This window comes from Sturnus vulgaris, chromosome 9, assembly GCF_052056855.1.
Source record: "Sturnus vulgaris isolate bStuVul1 chromosome 9, bStuVul1.hap1, whole genome shotgun sequence".
NCBI lineage: Eukaryota > Metazoa > Chordata > Aves > Passeriformes > Sturnidae > Sturnus > Sturnus vulgaris.
The window spans coordinates 30903208-30922308 of NC_142251.1; the positions used below are offsets into that span (position 1 = coordinate 30903208).

At 44.2% G+C, this 19101-nt stretch overlaps 1 protein-coding gene across 15 annotated transcripts in view; it reads right to left on the reverse strand.

Annotated features, from left to right (window-relative positions):
- Nucleotides 1-19101, reverse strand: part of LOC106852196 (tenascin-N-like) — a 98766-nt gene that overhangs the window by 68542 nt on the left and 11123 nt on the right. For 5 of the 15 annotated variants that reach the window (XM_088170364.1, XM_088170363.1, XM_088170362.1 and 2 more), the window contains 3 exons: nucleotides 17778-17938; nucleotides 16656-16841; nucleotides 16078-16160 (listed from right to left, as the gene is read on the reverse strand). In XM_088170364.1, the coding sequence (XP_088026490.1) occupies nucleotides 16078-16160; nucleotides 16656-16803 (231 nt within the window). In that variant the 5' untranslated portion in view covers nucleotides 16804-16841; nucleotides 17778-17938. Of the gene's footprint in view, nucleotides 1-1426; nucleotides 2810-5316; nucleotides 5467-7850; nucleotides 11091-14461; nucleotides 14697-16077; nucleotides 16161-16655; nucleotides 16842-17777; nucleotides 17939-19101 lie in introns of those variants that run through there. The other 10 variants (XM_088170369.1, XM_088170368.1, XM_088170367.1 and 7 more) reach the window with 5 other exon arrangements.

Consider the following 19101-nt stretch of genomic DNA (forward strand, 5'->3'; position numbering starts at 1 on the left):
TACAGAAATGCAGTATATTTGGGAAGAGGCATCCTCTTCCTCCTCTTCTTGGATGAATACAGCAATGTTTCTCTGGGGTCTCAGAAACAGCAGATGTATCACAACAGATGGGTCCTGGCTGGTAGGACCCAGCTGAAGGACAATCCTCATCAACACAGCAACGCCAAAGCAGTGGGGATCCTTCTGGGATTCAAATTCTGCCCCGGGTGTGCTGCAAATCAAACTTCTAAGTGATCTCAGAGCAAGGCAGAAGTTTTGAGAATGTATTGGCCCTCCAGCATCACTGTTACAGGCCCGCATATTATAGCAAAACAGGGAAGGGGTATGACATTTTTATGGGACTACCCCAACCATCCTAAGCCTCGAAACCAGAACAGCCAGTTCCTCAAGGCAAACAAATTGCATTATCTGAGCAGTCCCAGCCTCCCTGACTGTAGCACAGACTCTTGTTAACCCCAAAAAGGTGCTTTCGCAGAGGCCAGCTGAATACCGGGAAGTCTCTCCTGCGTGAAGAGACAATGCCATCCCGTGGCTGTTCGGGAATACTGACTTTCTGCACTGGTTTTCCAGCAGCTGTCACTTTGCCCTTCCTGTGAGAGAGGCACATTAGGAGTGACAGATAGACCCTCCTCAGAAACTTCAAATAAGGTGCCCGTTTGCCTTTAGCTCAAAAACAAGCATATAAGCATATACTGCTTAAGAGAATATTCCGTGCTCCCAGGTGGGATTCAGCTTTAGGATGGGATTGTTTTGCTGCTGCACAGGAAAAAGTCACAGGTAACAATGACACCTGCTGTTTTTAGAGCACATGCTTACTTTCACAGTGGCTCTATATGAGACTAGTTCTCCTCTCCCTCTCACCTTCCTGAAGGAGTCACCTTCCTGACGACTTCACTGAGCCCTTTAACTGAAAACTGAAATCTGCCCTTGCCTACAGACAAGTGGGCAACAGGGAGAAAACACTTAACAGTAAAGAACCCTCATCACTTTTCCATGTCCTCCTCTCATACTCTTAGCACAGAGCCTGCAAAACACTTCAAGTGCAATTTTCCTTTCTACTCCTCTCATCATTAGTCTCCTCCTTCCCCCAAACCAGGGCTTGGATATACTAATGCAGCTCAGATGAGTTCTCTGCCCACCTGCCACCGAAGAGGCACAGCCCTGAAAGTACGATGAAGAATTTAGTCCTCACTTTTGAGAGACAACCCTCTAGCTGGCTCTCCTCAGCCAGCTCCTAGCAAGCACAGATCAGTTAAGTGTTTCACAGAGTTAAGTCACAAAGACAGCACAATCCCCATCCCTGTTTTGCAGCAGACTCCAAAGACCTCACCTGCACAGTTCCACTCCAGGCCTGGGTAATGCTTCCACTTTGTATAAAACGCTTAAATAGGAAGAAAAATAATTCTACCACCAAAGCAAAGACTGAAACATTTTAAGACCTCCTCTATTTGGTATTTTATTACTTTCTCCAAAGTCTGGGAAGGATTCTTTAAAGTGTATTACTCAGCTTATACTGTGATAGAAAAGGCCAGTAAGACATGGGACAACCATGTCCCAGTGTGGTCAGACAAGCAAGCAGTATTTGTTTAGCTGATACTTCTTCCCTGGCTGGAGCTGGCTGTCCAGGATTTTAATATCTTCTCAGGGAAAGAAAATAAACCTCACCTTTATGGCTGTGAGTAAAAAGAAAGAAAGAAAAAAAAGGGCAGTCAAATGTGAAACCATGCATTGGGGCACGCAGGATCAGTTTAAGAGATGTTCATTTTACAGGTGGATGACAAGTGTTACCATTTCAGCATCACTACCTGCCACACACTGCTGATGAAAAAGCAGAAGGCAGCAGATGGAACAGTCGCATAGGGAATTTGGTTAATTGTCTGTAAGCAAGCAATGCAAAGAGGCAGGTCTGGTATGGTGTGCAGAGCCTGGAGGAGAGTGGACCTTACATTCACCTTCTTCTGGGCCTCACCCTGGAGTGCGAACATCTATCTACTGCACATCTCCTTAGGTTTTTCTCTGGGCTGGGAAACAAGAAACAAGCAAAATAGCAAGATTTTAACCTGCAGAGATGTGATACTGGAGGCTGAGGAATCCAGTCTACAGAACACATACGGGTTAATGAGCCTTGTCAGCAGACTGGCAGCATTTCCCAAAACCCTGTTTGGCAGGAAGAATAGGGAATATGCCCAAATAATGAGGAAAACTGCAGACCAAAACAGGGAGAGCTCATAGTCTCAGAAAAGTTTGCTCTGATGTAAATTAGGGGGCTGTTGTTTGTTAGTAGGTTCAAATTTATTTTTGAAAGTGTGAAGTGGATGGCACCAGAGAAGGATAGAATTAAGAGGAGTCTGCAGCCCAAGTTTCAGAAAGAACAACATATGTTAAGGATTGTTTTACATAAAGTTCATAGAAGTTGCATGTATTAGATCAAGCAGGTTCTTGTCATGCATAGCCAACCAGAGTATCTGTAATCAGGACGCCCCCACAAGCCCCCTCCTAGTCTCTGGAACATCACCTAAATGAGCTCCAAAAGCTGGTAGTAGGTTGGCCTGCAGATCCAGATATTCCTGGATGCACACTGGTCAGCTATTTGTATTGGAGAAAGCTATGTGAATCAAACTTTGTTAAGAAATACTGAATCATTATGTTTGGGTATTGTATTGCAGAGAGTCCTGATCTTTTTCCTCTTCTCTGATAAAGACTTCCTCCTCCCCAGAACTGGCTCATTACTGGAAGACTGAGGATAGATCTTCATCTCTGTAAAAGGGATGGAGAATTCATGTCCTTTCCATGATTCCCAGCTCACAGCCTAGGAAAAGACCAAAGAATTTCTCTTACTAAAGTGCCCAGACCAAGTGCTAGGAGTCTACCACTGCTCACCTCAAATACCAAATACCTCCAATAAACAGAAAGTTTAATTATAATCAGTCTTTCAGACACTCTTAATATAGATCAAACCACTACCTAGCTTGGAACACAACAGGACTGAGCCATCTTCAATCCCAAATTAAGCCTGTACAGTGAGATGTACCCCAAGGTGTGCACTAAAAAAAACCACAAAAAAACAAGGGAAAGGCTACATCAGACAGTGAGCAAGTATTTCAGTGTGGTTCCTAGTGAGTGTTCCTTCAGGTATTCTTCTTACAGATCAAGACAACTCCACCTCAAGTGTCTTTGCTCACAAGAAGAAGGGAGCCATGAGCTCAGGTCCTCTGGACCCAGGGAGGAGAGAGTAAGAGCTGTAAGCTTTCTTATGGATCATTTTGCTTTCTAATGAAAGGAGCTGGAGGGCAATCCCTCCTGCTCCAAGGAAAGACACTCCCTCTGTGTGTTTTCTCCAGGCTATGAAGAGATAATCAGCACACCAGCTCTGCTGCTCATCTCACTGTGGTTGCTCTCCCTGTGCTTCCCATTGAGGTTGGCCAGGTGGCAGTTTTATACCACCATGCACCGTGGTGCATCACCACACAGCTGCTGAGAGCCACATCATTATCCCTGTCCCATGTTGTGAACTTCCAGACACTGTGGTTGGTCCTCACTCCCCCTAAAAGAAGGGATCAAAGACACAGATTGTAAGTTACTACAGCTGCTCAGCCTGACGGCTTATCCACCCTTCAGGTAGGACACAGCAGGCCTGGCAGGGGAAAAGCCACTGCACAGGATAGGTCTGGACATGAGTCTCTAAAGCACTGCTATTAGAGGGCATGTCCAAAGGGGGGATCCTCCCTGAAGATCTAAACCTTATGACAAGAGGGTATTAAAGGATAAATCAAAGACTTTGGACACAACAGCAATAGTAATGATTTACAAGCAGTAGAAGCCAGCACTGCTGTTGAGCAAACTCCCATCTGAATAAAAGACACTTTTATTCCCTCTTGGCTGGGAAGCCCCAGAAGTTGCTGCCCCATCAGCACAGGTTACCTTGTAGAAACTTCCCAGCTTGCGTTTTTAGGCATTTCCCTGGGTCACAGACCCCCTCTTTTCCCCATGAACAAGTAACTCTTTCTCCTGTCTTCAGCACGACACAGGCCCATGGGCACACTCTCCTCAGTCTCCCTACGAAGACTTTTCTCTTCAAAGAGAACCACAACTGATCCCATTCTACTGGCAAAACAAATACACAGGTCCCAGAATTTGCTTTCCTGTGCAGAGACAGCACCAGTACAAGGCCCTCCTCGCCAGCATTGTCTCTGTAATTCCCCACTGACAGCCTGTATCTTTCCCTGCTTGAGGCAACCTGGAAGAAGTCATAGACAGCACAGACAGATTTGCCGGCTGTCCACAAATCTACACGGAGCTCCTAGCAGATGGAGCTGCTGCTTGTGAGGTCATGCAGCTTGTCAAGACCTAGAAATAAAAGACAATTACTCTTTAAACTGGGAAGCCTGTTCACCTTTGCAGTCTTAGACGCTCACCCCAAGACCATTTTTGTTAAATCAGCTACTTCCTGCCTCCTCCTTCCCTGCTTGAGGCTTCAGGACAATTTGCCAAGTTTATGCTGTCTTATCGCAGCTTCTGGCAAGAGACAGAAACACCAGAAAAAAAAACAACAACCTTAACCAGCACAAGACTAGCTGTACTGCAACATTATAACATCATTTTTCCCAGAACATTTACGTCTCTTACTCCAAAAACTTTGCCCTATTTAATGCTGGATTCTCTGATTCACATGCTGCATTTTCTGGCTGCACATAAGCACTGAGGCTTAGTTGTACAAATTTTACAGTTTACTTCTCACAAATCTGAGCATGGTCTGAACACTTAGACAAAACAAGCTTAGACAAGATCCACAAGGCGTTTGGGTTTCTAAACTTCACCAAGATCAGAGGGGTTTGGCAGTAACACACAACAATTTATTTCAGTGAAGAAAATCACTTATCACTGAAAGGTGAAAAAGGTGATATTCTTCTCTGGCTGTTTAGGGAAAATGCTATCAGAGAACCTTAGCCATCAGTCCTCCACATTCACACACATTCCCCACCTCAAAGCAGCCATGCTTCTGCCTTCAGATTCCTTTGAATCACTCAACACCTCCTGTGTGACCAGGGTCAAGGTGCACACTCATAGCACTATCAATGAAAGCACTAACAGGCATCAGCTGAAACTGCTTTAACTGTACATACACATAACCCCAGACTGTGGGTACATCAGCATCCACTACCCTGTTTAAGACATGCTACTCCATTCAGGAAGGAGCTGATACACAGGAGAGCACCAGAGAGAAAGGAGCTTCAACTAACATTTGTGTCACGTCTGTGTGATTACATTCATCAAAAAGCAGGAAGAGCACCAGAGCCTCACTCAGTATCCACCCACCTCCGTCAGTGCTCATGTCACAGTACACCTGTAGCAGCCTGCTGCCATGCCCATTCAGGTAAATTATGTACATGCTGCTGGAGGCATTTATATTCTGCTGCACTTGGCTGCACTCCATGGTACACTGGTAGAGGAAGCTCTAGCAGTTCACTGTGTGAATAGAGCAGGAAAAACTGTCCATCAATAAAGCAGGAGGAGGCACTTCACCTTGGGAAGCTCCTATGGACAAGGGTACTGGAAGAGAAACACAGAAAGCAGCAGCTCCTGCTGTGCACTCACACAGGGCCACCTGCATCAGCAGGTAGCAGCTGTTGGCCTTCCCCACTCCCTGGGAGCTGGCACACAGATAAAGGCCCACAGAGGCTGCAAGAGATAGAATCCTAGAATGGTTTGGGTTGGAAGGGACCTTAAAGCTCATCTCATTCCAACCCCTTGCTATGGCAGGCATGCCACTCATAGACCAGGTTGCTCAGAGCCCCATCCAAGCCTGGCCATGAACACTTTGAGGGAGGGGACAGCCAGAGTCTCTGTGGGCAATCTGTGCCAATGCCTCTCCACCCTCTGAATAAGACATTTCTTCCTGACCTCTAATCTAAACCTGCCCTCTGTCAGTTTAAAACCATTGCCCCTTGTGCTGCCACTGCCTGCCCACCCATGCAAAAGACCCAGCCTTGGCTTGCAATAAGAGCAGGAAGAGGAGTGGCAGAAAAAAAGGGACTTTAATTTCTCTGCATTTCACAGTTAATCCACAATTGGCAACCCCTGTGGGCATTCACACAGTACAAGAGGCTCCCATAGCACGCTGGCATGAAATGTCTGATTTGCTGTCACTCTGGTGCTCATTTCCTGACCTCTGAACAGCCTGGGCAGCTACTCAAGGCCCTGAGATTACTTACACTGATGTGCCCTGCCATTACTAGAATGTGCAGAAAGATCTCCTGCATTATCATCCTCTCTGCCCACTGGCTGCTCATCAGCAGGTTTTGTCCTGCGTATGGCTAGCAAGGCTTGCCAGCACTGGTGACCAGCATGGGCAATCTCCACTCACAGCCACACCGTGTTCCCAAGCCTCCAGATGGTGTGGCTTAGAACGGACACCTAGCCAGGAGTAACACCACTGATTTGCTAATTGGTTTGCTTACGATCACAGTTTCCCTGTGAACTATAGGACACAAACTCTGTCTTTGATCTCTGCTGTGATGCACAAGAGCTGCAGAGCGCTTAGGAAAAATGCAACATCCAAGGCCAGTTCCTACCTGTTGAGAAGCTATGCTCTGTCCTGCTCTGGTGATTTCCCTTGTAGGCCATCACAGACAATGTATCTCACTCCTTGTTCTGGCCCTTGCAGCACAAACAGTTGTTTGCTGGACAACTCAGAACAGCATTTAGCTTTTCTGGACCAGAGTGCCTCAAGCCGCAGGCTTTTCTTGTAGAGTTCAGATAGAAAAATTCACCCTGCATTCTTGAAACATGAAGTCCATCTCCTTAGAAGGAAGACTGGGAGCAAGATCTCAAGAAAAAACTCCTAGGACACTGAGGACACCCTGCCCCTGGTGAGTGCTGCCCTTCCAGGTAATACCAACTTATTCTAAGTGAAGAGGCAACCATGTTTTCTGCACGTGAAGATCTGTTGGGATGTCATTAAGTCCCTCCACACCTTCTACTCATGACAGCAGCATATTGCCATCCTTGAGCTCTCCCTCTCTGGGTCACAGATAGCATAGATTCCCACTCAAAATTTCTGTGGTCCACATACCCACAAGTCCCAACTGTCAGAGCCCATAATCACAGGAGTACCTACAGTGGGGTCTACAGGCCTGAGGAATCAAGGGAATTCACTATACCTTGCTTGTACCATCTTCACCCTGGTAGGTCAGAGAACAGCCATCAATCTGTGCTGCAGGAGAAGTCCAGGTAACTACACCTGGAATGAGTCACACCTGATACATGGAGTGGGAGAATGGATTGTAAGAGAATAGAGATGGTGATGTAGGCAGTCCTGCCCCTGAGTTGCAGCTGAACTAACGACCAAAGAGTGGAAGCAGCCTTGTCCTGGATAGGTTGAAGCTATGCCCACTAAAGATGTGTTATAAAAGAGTGGGTTGGCTGGTCATGTGAGGGAAGGGGGGGATGAGTCAGTGTTGTGCAGTGCTGTCTATGAGAATTTGCAGAGGAAACATATGAAAGTCTTATTCAAGGAGACAGTAAAAGACTGATGCTTGCCACCATCTTTGGTGTCAGTCATTTGAGCCCACTCTCAATCAGGGGAAAGGTATGAAAGTTTTACTGTAGGATAATGAAGGGCTGATGCTTGCCACTGTCTTTGGTGTTAGTTGTGTGTCCACCATCAACATGGAGGTTCTTGGGAAGATCAATCTCTATGCAAAAAGAAAAGTCAACTCCCGTTTGTTATGGATCAAGGGAAGGCATAGACAAGCCCTGCCTCAGGTTCAGATTTTTGGCAGCAGCTTAAATTCAAGTGACCTGTACCTAAACTGCCTTGGCTCACAAGTTCTTAAAAATGGCAAACCAGGTCTAGTAAAAATGAATTATTTATTGAATAGACAGAAGATTAACAGACAAAAGGCCTTAAACAGTTACTTACTACACAGCAAATCAAAACTAAAACAACAGGTTAAAACAAAGAACTACTAGTAGATTTACATAAAACAGTGCATAAAGAAAGGTACCTATATTATAGCTAGCAAAGAAATGGTATAGATTAGGAGTCAACATAGTTTACCACCAACTTGATGACAGAGTATACATATTCCCTTCACTCAACTTCCACAGGAGTAACTCAGAGCCAGGGTCCCAAACCTTGAGGAGAGGTTCCCCACACATTCCCAAGGAATGTGCAAAAGACTTCTCCTTTGTGAAAGTTTTGTGTAGCTTTAGTTTGTGAAATGTCTGTCAGTCAGAAATTCAAGGCTTATTTCCCTTCAATCTGCTCTCAAGGTGAGTTATGGTCAGCTGAGACTTCCACCTCCCTGGTATCAGAGACAACTCACTACAGGACAGATGGCTTTGGGTTATCTCACCAATTAGCAGATTCCTGTAAGGGAGGAAGAAGCCCTGTGCTATCACACCAGCTGATAGAACAGATAAGCTCTTCTGTGGCAGAGGAAGTCCTGCTACACCACTGCATAAAAGAAAGACACAAACTGCAGTGCAGATGTTGGGCTGAACTGCAGCTGCCTGAAAGTCAAGCAGTGGCCTTCATAGCTAGCAAGCAGCAGAAGCCTAGACCAAACACTGCAAGCCCTCTATGGATCTGGTTTGGGATGTTCTGTAAGCCCGGCAATTGGCTCAGCTGTGCAGTGTCCAGGAGCTCCTCATATGTCTGCCTGAGGAGTCTCCATCAGGCTCATCTCTGAGGAGCATTCACAGGCTCTATGTCCTAGTCCTGGAGCACAGCTCTAACCTGGTCTGCTGAGAGTCTCTACCCTTTGTTCCCCTACTAGAGATGAAGAATGACTTCACAGGCTTTGTTGTTGTCATGGTTCAGTTTTCTTTAGTAAATGCAGGAATACAAAGAAACCCAGAGATTTACAATTCAGTCTGTGCTGCATATGGGATACCAGCTCCTTCACTGGCATCAAAGACTTGGCCAGACTTTCCCTAAGCAGTCAGACTGCCAAGGGTCAGCACAAGAAGAACAGAATTATTTTAATGCAATGCGAGTTAACAGCAGTTGTCAAAAAGTGTCTTATGAGGTGCCAGCAAGGGGGCTGTTTCCCTCAAGATAAATCCAATTTTAAAATCTGTGTTCAAAGTAGCAACACTGGAAGCAGGTTCTCCTTAATCTTCATCCTGTGCTTGCTATATTCTATGTATTTTGGGAACATCTTAAGGAAACTATTTGATGAGTAAGGTTTTACTAGCTTCCCAAGTTATACAAAGGAGGTCCTTGTTGGGTAGTACTGGTCTCCAAGGAAGAGTGCTCCAGTCCTGAAGTACACCTGAGTTTATATCAAACTATAAATGAATAATTTATCTCAATTTCCTGTTCTTCCACAAATCTCCCTGGACGACGTTGTTGCCTGTCTTTCCTGTATAAACGAGGCTACAAAGCTTCCCAGGCCTCGAAGAATGCTATGAGGATAAGCGTAACAAAAATTATATCGCATCAGTGAAAAAATGTAGTCACGAAAAGGCCACAGAAAAACACAAGGCCATGCTTTGTCTGTCTTAGATAAATGAGAAGAGTCAAGCAGGCTGGCTCCTCCCAGGAAATGCTGCACTCCTCATGCACAGGGTTACTACTTAAAGCAGATATAAAGGGAGAGGAAGAAATCAAAACACCAAATATAAAAGGAGGGACAGTAGCACTGTAGTTCACAGCCCATGTTGTTTAAAACACTGTCTATTCATTACAGCCAAAGACCACCTTACACCAGGCTCATGAGTTAAGCAGTAGTCCATGATCTAATGAAGTTGTGCTTCCTTTGGAAGAGCACTAAACAATTGCTTTAAGTGAAAGAAAGCAGAAACATCCTCAGACAAGTACACTACATAAGTATCTCCAGCTGTACAGGAGAGAGAGCTAAGAGGTACCAAATCCATCCTAAGAAGCAAGGGATGGGAAGGGCAGCCTCAGAGACTGCACTCTCACAGCATTGCCCTTAAAGGCCAGCTGGCAGTTCCTGCGGGTGCAGGGGGCCACCACAGGGCAGCTCCCTGCCACAGCCAGTTTTAATGCTAGGGAGTAATCAGCCAGCACCTTGAGTGAGAAAATGTATTCTTTTATTCCTCAGAAGTTGTATTATTTTAGCAGAGGTATTATTTATCTTTGTGTAGATATTTCAAAAATATCACATAATGTTAAATGCATTCCCTCTCTGCAGTTTCACCTCATGCAAAATTTCCAGGTGCCTCTATTTTCATGCCTGTTCAAGAAAAAAACCATTTCAATTGCTCAAACTCTCCTTGAATTTCTGGTTCCAAATAGGTTCAGCCTTTTAGCCTCAAGATTTGTCCCCATCAGCTACCCTTGATTTCTGTACGCACTAGGGACTCTTTGGCATCTTGCCCTATATCCAAGCTTCAACTGTTCTATCTCACACAAAATGAATTCACAAACTAGAAAAATTACATTAGCAAGGTCAATGGATATTGAGTAACCCCAAGATTTCCCAGTACATCACAGTCCTTATGGCTAACTGAACAGAATAGATGTAAGCCTGTTAAGTAGTCTCCTAGGACTGGCCTAAGGTCACAAGTCAAACAGCAGGCCATTATTTTTAACTGTCTCCAACTCTAAAATGGTTTCATTTTGGTTGTTAAACCTGCTATTGTTAGGCTTGATAGCAGCACATAAAGCACTGCATGCTCTTGATTAAGGCCTAGTTAAAGGACCATCAGCTGCTATCACTCTCACGTTATGACATCTGCCTCTTCTATAATCATCTATAGCAGCAGTCTCTGTTATGGGTAAGTCAGTATGCATGTATTTAAATTACTAAATTTAATTATTTAAGTGGGGCTACCACCGTACAGCAATGCAAAAAGTACTCATAAAACATAAAATAACAAGACAGCAGGATTCTTCTGTTGGGAGGAAAGGGTAAAAGTGGAATAATGGTGAGCAGGATGGTACATTCAGTGACCTTGCAGCTGGGAATGCCGAGGCCTGAAGAATAACAGTGTGGGAAACCCCACGTATTATACCTACTTCTGTTTATCCTCTGTCTGTTTTGAGAAGTAGAATTTCTGTGTAGAGATAACGTAGGTGTTTGGAGAGACTTCAAGGCACTCTCATGGACTTAAGCTCCCTGTTTTGGAAGAAAGGAGATCAATGATCAGGTAAACTACATGTGCATGGGCCCTTGAAAAATGGGACTGAGCCTAATGGTGTCGATGTACCTGCCTGCGTGTCTCTGCCCAGGCATTGCTTTGGGATCCTTCAATTAGTGAAGTATTGAAATAAATCTAATATTTTCATTTCAGCCATGGTTTTGTGGTTGTTCCAGATGCCTGTCTGTGTTAATACACAACTTCCATGCCATTTTCTTTCCCTTCTGCCTACATTACCTGTCAGAGTGTCACTGCTTGCCTTCTTACTCTGCTTGCTCCCCAGATCTGCCCAGAGATGGATGGTGAACTTCATGCCTGGCTTCAGTCTTGGAAGGGTAGTAATGCTCCTGTCCTTCCCCACTTCTGTTTTCTTGGTGTGCCCACCAGCAGAAGTGCAGCTTACCACACACCTGTCTATAGGAGCTTGGACTCTGTCCCAGGAGATGGTGGCTGAGTCCTCTGTCACTTGGTCAGTTACCAGACTCTTTGGGCTGTCCATTACTATGAAATGAAGTGCAGAGTAAAAATACACACACCCTTCCCTTGAAATTTTTGTTTTCCTACCCTCAGGAAACAAAGGATGACAAGGACTAACTCATCTGTGGCTTTACTGGGTCTCAGTGGCTAATCACCTCACTTGGTATTCATGATGAAGGAGAGCAGCAAGGCAAGGTAAGGCACAGGCACAGCCAGGCGAGCCAGGCTGTTGATTTCTGCAGTAAAAGAGACAGTTAAAGCAAAGAACACAGGCTGTCATAGGCTGTGCTGCCACCTGTGACACTGCTTCCCCTCAAATTTCTTCCTTTTTTATGTCTTACTTCTGATCACACATTGATTGGACCCATAAATCTTAAAGGTGACAAGGTCTGAGGTAGTTTAAAATGTCCGTCTTTAATTCTAATAGATGTTATCCTGGGAAACAGCACAGCAACTCTTGACCTGGACACAAAAGCCCTTACAAAGCATGATACTGTTACTTTCCTGTTTTATCATGATCACAAGCCTCCAAAGCACACATACACGTCATCTGTCCAGAAAGTGAGAGAACAACCAAAGCTCTTAATCATTAAGAGGGCAGGGTGATGCAGGTACACACGTATTCATCTCCCTCCAGCAAGTCCCTGACCCAGTGGATTCCAATGTTCAGATTTACAGTGTTATAAACAGGAAACACATTAGGAAGATCACTACACATCCTTAACCAGGACTAGCAACACAGGGATAACTGAGGAACCATGATTACTCATTCTATTGCAAAGAAAGATGACCTGCATGCTGTTAATCTCTCTGCACTTCAATTTCTTCATCTAAAGGAGCTGTATATTTCCCTATTGCATGATGAAGGATAAACAAATCAACTAGTTAAAATAAGGCTACACAAACACGTAAGAGACACTGCTGCAACAGCCTTTTTTTACCCTAATCCTTAGTATTAGCCATGTTGTTAGAATTTACAACATGACCTGTTTGTAGTATCTACCCAACAGTATCTGTGTCCAAACAGGGATCTCATGGGCCCTTCTGATTTCTTCCACCTCTCATCCTTTATTTCTTTACAAAGATGGGCCTGAACTAGCAAGTGGGAGGGTGCCCAATTCTGAGGTATTTCAGCTGAGATTTAGGTCTTCTCCTCATAGCTACGAGAGCAGGGCTCTTCCTTTGGGAGCAACAAAAGCACAACCACTGCCTGGGTAGAGACTGAGCCCAGGCAGAATATGGTGTTCCTGGATTTTGCTTCTGAAGATCACAACATCTCACGCAAGCTGTTCTGTCCCTAAATCACCTGCTCAGAATCTGTGAAATGCAACTCCCTGTCACTTTCAAATTCCTCCCACTGTTACAATCTTTTCCCTACCTAATTCTCAGATGGAAACACAACACTAGATTTCAGGAGTCCTAAGTTTGTATCACAGCACAAGAGCCTGCAGTAATGTGGCACTTTGATGACAGCCCTACAACCCATGACCTTTACATAGAACAATGTTTTTTGTTTGGTTGGTGAGGATTTTTTAATTCACTGAACTACTAAATACATCGTAGCAGCCTGAGCAGTGAAGGTCTTGCAGATGCCTCTCAAATTAACGGAACAGGATTTCTTATTCTGCTGGAGGCTCTAAATTCCAGGGCACAGATGCACAACAGCCACCAGCTTAGCTGCACGGTGATTTACCACATATTAGGTACGGTAAAAGTTGTGATTTTCCACCTGCATGTACTAATCTCAGCTCTTTTGTGAGACAAAAATACATTACTTTTCATTTTAATTAAAGATGGTGAGGCTTGTTTGTGCCACCACAGAGCAGCACATGCTAGGAATTGGGAATTTGAATAATCACAGCTCAGCTCATTAACAGTATGAGACACTCACCTATGGCAAGAAAAACCAAGCAACTTATTTTCTTGTGTGATATGAAATCAAGTTTGTTCTTTAGGTCTAACTGCACTGCAGCTAGGTACAGACTGTACTGCTCTTCCTATGCAGTGCTTTTCACTAGTGAACTCCCTGCATGGTCCAGGAGCTGCCCAGGCAGTCATCTGCACCAGTGAGAACATGGGCTGGCTCAAGACAATGAATCAACTTGAAAGTAGGGGATTGATTGAGCTTCATCACTATTTGACTGATCCCCGCATGTGAGAGCTTCAGACAGTCCTACAAACCACCCCAGTAATCTCCTGTTATGTCTAGTCCAATTTATATGCTTAAGTATGTCGGATAACATCCTGAGTTGATCATCCCAAACATTTCCCTAGATCATTTTTGTGAAGAAATGCCCATTGCACCTACATAAGACTATTTGTCAATAGTCAGTAGAAACTGCTTCTGTAGCCACATATGGATGGTTGGATTGTACAAATTCATTAAGACAGGAGTTTGATGTCTCCGATGGTGGAGACAGGAATGCAACACACACACACACTGAGTTCACTCAGCAACAGCACAACTTTGTAATGTTCACCCTCCCTCCCCCCATAGGGGCTTCAAATTTCACAGTCTTACAGATGTGATTGGTCAAAGGTCTTAACTCTGCCCAGCTCACTGGCCAATGATATTGGTACATTCATGCTTCAAAGGCATTGGTTGGGGTCCCCTTGTTTGAGCTTGAATTCAGCCTTATCACTTTCATACCCCTAAAATACCTGTCATGGCATGTTAGGAAGAAATTCTTCCCTGGGAGTGTGGTGAAGCACTGGCACAGGTTGCCCAGAGAAGCTGTGGCTGCCCCATCTCTGGAAGTGTTCAAGGCCAGGTTGGATGGGGCTTGGAGCAACCTGGGTTAGTGGAAGGTGTCCCTGCCCATGGCAGGGGGTTGGGTTAGATGATCTTTAAGGTCCCTGCAAGTTCAAACCATTCCACGTACACATTTCCTTTATTTTTGCCTTAGTGCTTTGGCTAGCAAAAACATTCAACTTAGGTTTCCCCCAACAGCCTTTGGAGAAAGACATCCATGAGAAACCAGGAGAAAGAAGGAATGTTCTACCATTTAGATGAAACTCTCCATTTCTTTCTGGAGGCAGACATTGCAGGCTACCTGTCTTGCCTTCCACAGGTACCAGCTTGAGGATTACCTAGATGCCTTAAAGATCTGGAAATAAAACAACACACTTTCAAGACAATGTTAATATAGGAGGTAATATAAAAGCTGGTCTTTAACTGGAGGCCTCCAGGTGCAAGTATGGAAAAATGCCCACCTCACATATAGCAAATACAGTTTTGTAAGTGTAGCAAATTAGCATAATTGACAAGAATAACCAATTAGAAACATTAGGTGATGAGGTAATTCCCCTCCTTGGTTCAAACTCTTCTGGAGCCCCTCTTCTTCCAGTTGTTATAGGAAAGTGTCTTAGGAGGGTAGCTCATCCTTGGTTCCCAGAAGAAGCAAGATTAGGATTGGGGCCTTTGGAATGTGTTTTGTCTTTCTGTCTATCAGAGTAGGAAAAATGCTGGAGTGAGCCAGGAACTATCTAGCTATACAGCAATAGTCTACAGAGCTACAAATAACTGAAGAATATATAAAAGCAAAAATCATTTTAGCATCAATCTTCTGGCTTGCCCTCTCCCAGCTCCAAGTACAATGTCTACCCTTTCTCTACCTCCACTGTCAGCCATCTGCTGCTCCTCCCTTTCTCTGTTCCCTGCAGACCTCTCAGACTCCCCCAAGATTTTGCAATTTTAGCTGATGAATCAGAGCTTGGTGGTAACTCTTGAAGTAGCTGGTATTTACTTATTTGCATCTCCTAAATTCTGGGAGTTGGATAAAAATATGAGTATTGGGGTTATTATTTTCCTTTTTTAAAAAGTTTTGCAGCCCCCATGTCTGTGAAGAACAGCTTGAAAACACAAGTGCAAGGGTGTTCCAAATAATAACAGTCTACACAGGGCAGAAGAATAGCCTTAAAATGACAACGTGGAGGTTGTAAGTTTTGTTGTTTTAAATAGATTTCATTTTAATGGAATAATTTACACAACAGCCTCAGGAATGTCAGGCCTGATACGGAATTTTTCAATCTTTGGAAGCAGCATGCCTCCCCTTTTGTAAGAGATGAATTTCAGAAATTCCAGAATCTTGTAAGTAGAATGAGGGTTTAAAAATCTTCAAGGTCTCTTTTGCAATAGAATAGCTCAAAAAACATTCTGCCATTTTTCTTTAAGACAGTCAATTAGCCAACAGAGCTGTTATTCCATACAGAGGCTAGGTCACTACACTTATCCTGTGTCTGGATGGAGCTCTAGTCAAGTTAAGGGTGAAGTTACTATTAAAAAAATCAAAGCAAAAGACTGAGCTAGGCCTAGGGTTTAGTGTTTAATATACAATGTAGGCAAGTTCAGACAAGGTATAAGCAGACCTGGCTGTAGGTCATGCATGAAGAAATAGTGAATCATGAGCCTTTTGTGCTGAAATTTTGAAAAATCTGTCCCCAAACCCTGTAGAAACATCACTGTAGTAAAAGCAACTTTCCACATACCTGTCTTGCCAGCCACTGAGAATGGTTCCCCTCTGTGTTGTCTTTCACAGGTACGACCTCATGTTCTGTTCCAGGTTTCAGGCCTACAAAGAGCAAAAGGGAGCATTACCAACAACTAGGAAAGATGGCATTTTTTTCTTGAAAAAAGCTGTTTTGTTTAGTTTATCCAGCTCCAGATTTGTTGCAGAGGGGTATTTAAAGTTTAGACTTCAATCCAACTTGCTTTTTGTCTTTTCAATGTTTTGACAGCACCTTTGATCTAGCTTGCCTTTAGGGCAGGCATATTGACTGCTGCTGGTGGGGATTTCCATAATATCAGCTCGGAAACAGAAGAATGCACTTTTTTCCTAACAAGGGCAGAATTAAATTAATGAATATGCCTGGAAACTTGCTAACTACACAGCATAGCTTTCTCCCTGTGGAGACACCCCTCCTTATGTGATAGGGGAGTCCAAATAGATCTCCCTGGACACGCACACAGAAGAGAAGAATTGTCTCAGTCTGATTAACAGTCTGACTTAATCATTCCTGCCACTTCTTCCTCCTCCTGCCCAGTTTGGAACACCCACAATACTCACCACTGAGGATGTATCTGCTCCTAGGGTCATTGCTTTTGGGTATCATGACCTGCTTTTCATCAACCTCCACTAGATATCTGAACTTCAGCTTGTAATAATGCATATCTTTTGGTAGGTTCTCCCACTCCATTTCTAGGGAGTACTCCATCTCCTCTGTCACCCAGATGGCATTGACTGCAGACCAGACTGGGAAAAACAGCAGAGATATGCAGGGAAGCAGTATCAGCACAAAAAGGTAAACAGAAGACAGAAAAGTCCTTCCCTGCCCACTTTCCTGCTCTGAGACCCGAGACATGTTCCTCAGCCAACCTGAGGAGTCAAGCAAGGACAGCACAATCATTACTTCAACAGGTTTAGTTTTATCCATGGTAACAGTCCAGCTCTGGCCTTTGCTGGCTCTCAACTCCCACCTGTTGTGCTGGAAGCAGGAAAAATGTCAAAATCACCAAGCTTTTCACTATCTTTGCCAAGTACAAGCAGATAGTGTAATATCAGCTGTTAATCAAAGGATGTTTCAGTTCTCAAGAGATTGCTTCAAATACACAGTCTTTGCACACTGAACCGCTTAACTTCAGCAGGATTATGCTGATTCAGTCCTGGGAAGAGACGATGAGGAGAACTCACTGCTGCAGACATGTTTGGACAGTAAGTATATAGGAATGACATCCTGCCTACTTTAAAGTTCTTCCTGCATCCAGTTGAATAGTGCATTATTCTTCGTAACATGCTGCCTTTATCTGGCATGCTTCCATTCCTGCTTCTTGCAGCAAGCAACACTAAAAATTCCCTGGAATTCACAGGTGTCAACACAAGTAGGATTTGGACAAGAAAAATAGAAAGAGAGGAAGTCTGCAATACATTCAGCCCTAATGTTCCAAATCTGGGAACAGATTCTCCAGAAAACAATGACATAACTCTAGGCTGGGTTGAGAAAGTGTTCTTCAGCACTCAGTCCTCCTCACTTGTTTGAAATCTAACTTCCAAGATTTACAACATCTGACTCTTCAAATAATACTACCTATTCCTACCTGTACTTGCTTCTAGATACTTGGGATCACTGGCAATCCCCTTCACACATGATGGAAGTGTGACATTGTACGTGGTGCCAGGGTGGAATCTTACCATCTCACAGCTGCTCTTTGGGCACGTGGATTTGTTTCACCAACATTTCATACCCAGCTGGATAATAGGTAAGGAGGTAATTATCCACATCAGTCACTGGATCCCAGCTGACAGAGAGTTTTCCATGGAGTTCAGAACCTGTATATTCTCAGGAGCAAGGACTAAAAGAGAAACAAAGAAAAATATTGCAATGAGGATCATGACTTGCTACATGGCCAAGCATGAAATTTTTTCAAACTTATTTTGAGTAAGAAAATGCAGAACTGGAGCTCCCAGCCTGCAGTCATCTTGGATTTAACCATTTCTTTCTGCTCAACAGCATATCATTAGATACAAATAACGCAGGCAGTAAGAAATATAAATTCCTGGAGGACTCTTTCCAGCTTCCAAACCCACATGGCATGAAGGAAACTCTCATAAAGCTCTCCCTACCAATGCATCTAGGAAGAGAAAGACAAGCCTAAGCCCTCTTTTCCTACAACTGTCAGAGTTAATTCAAAATGTCAACTGGTCCCCAAAACTGGAGAATGCAGCTTCTCCATAGCAGAGACAGAAAGCTGAGCTTTTCTGAGTACTGATGGAAACTTACATTAGCTGCCTGGAGGAGACCTGGGCAAATCTGCTGCACATAAGACATTTCAGGACACCAACAATACCTTAACTGTTTTGCCACAAGACAGACAGCTCCTCAGTGTCTTGAAACAGACCTTGAAAGAAGTCCATTTAGAGTATCTGTTTACCATCAAATTTACCTGATTTTAATTACAAGTGAGCTCATCCTAAGCTGATCAAACAATCTACCAGCTGTATTTCATTAGCAAATTTTGTGGTTTGACACTGGCCAGACACCAAGCACCCAAGAATGCCACTCACTTGCCCTCTCCTGCTACAGCTGGGCAGAGGAGAGAAAAAATTTAAACAAAGGGTTCATGAGTTGAGAGAAGGACCAGGAGATAACACTCCAAGGGCAAAAGAGGCTCAACTTAGAGGTATAAAGTTTATTACTAATAAAATAAGCCCTTAAAACACCCCACCCCTCCTTCCTTCCCACCAACAGCACAGGGAGACAGAGCATGAGAGTTTTGGTCAGTTCATCACCCAAGATTTTCTTCTGCTGCTCAGGGAGAGAAGTTTTTCCCCCGCTATACTGTGGGGTCCCTTCCCATGGGAGACAGTTCTCCGTGAACTTCTCCAGCATGGGTCCACTCTCACAAGCAGCAGTCCTCCCAAAGAGCAAACTCAAAGGATCATGTCCTGCTGTGACGTGGGTCACTTTTTCACAGGGTACAGTCCTTCAAGGACAGGCAGCTCCAGCTTGGAAGCT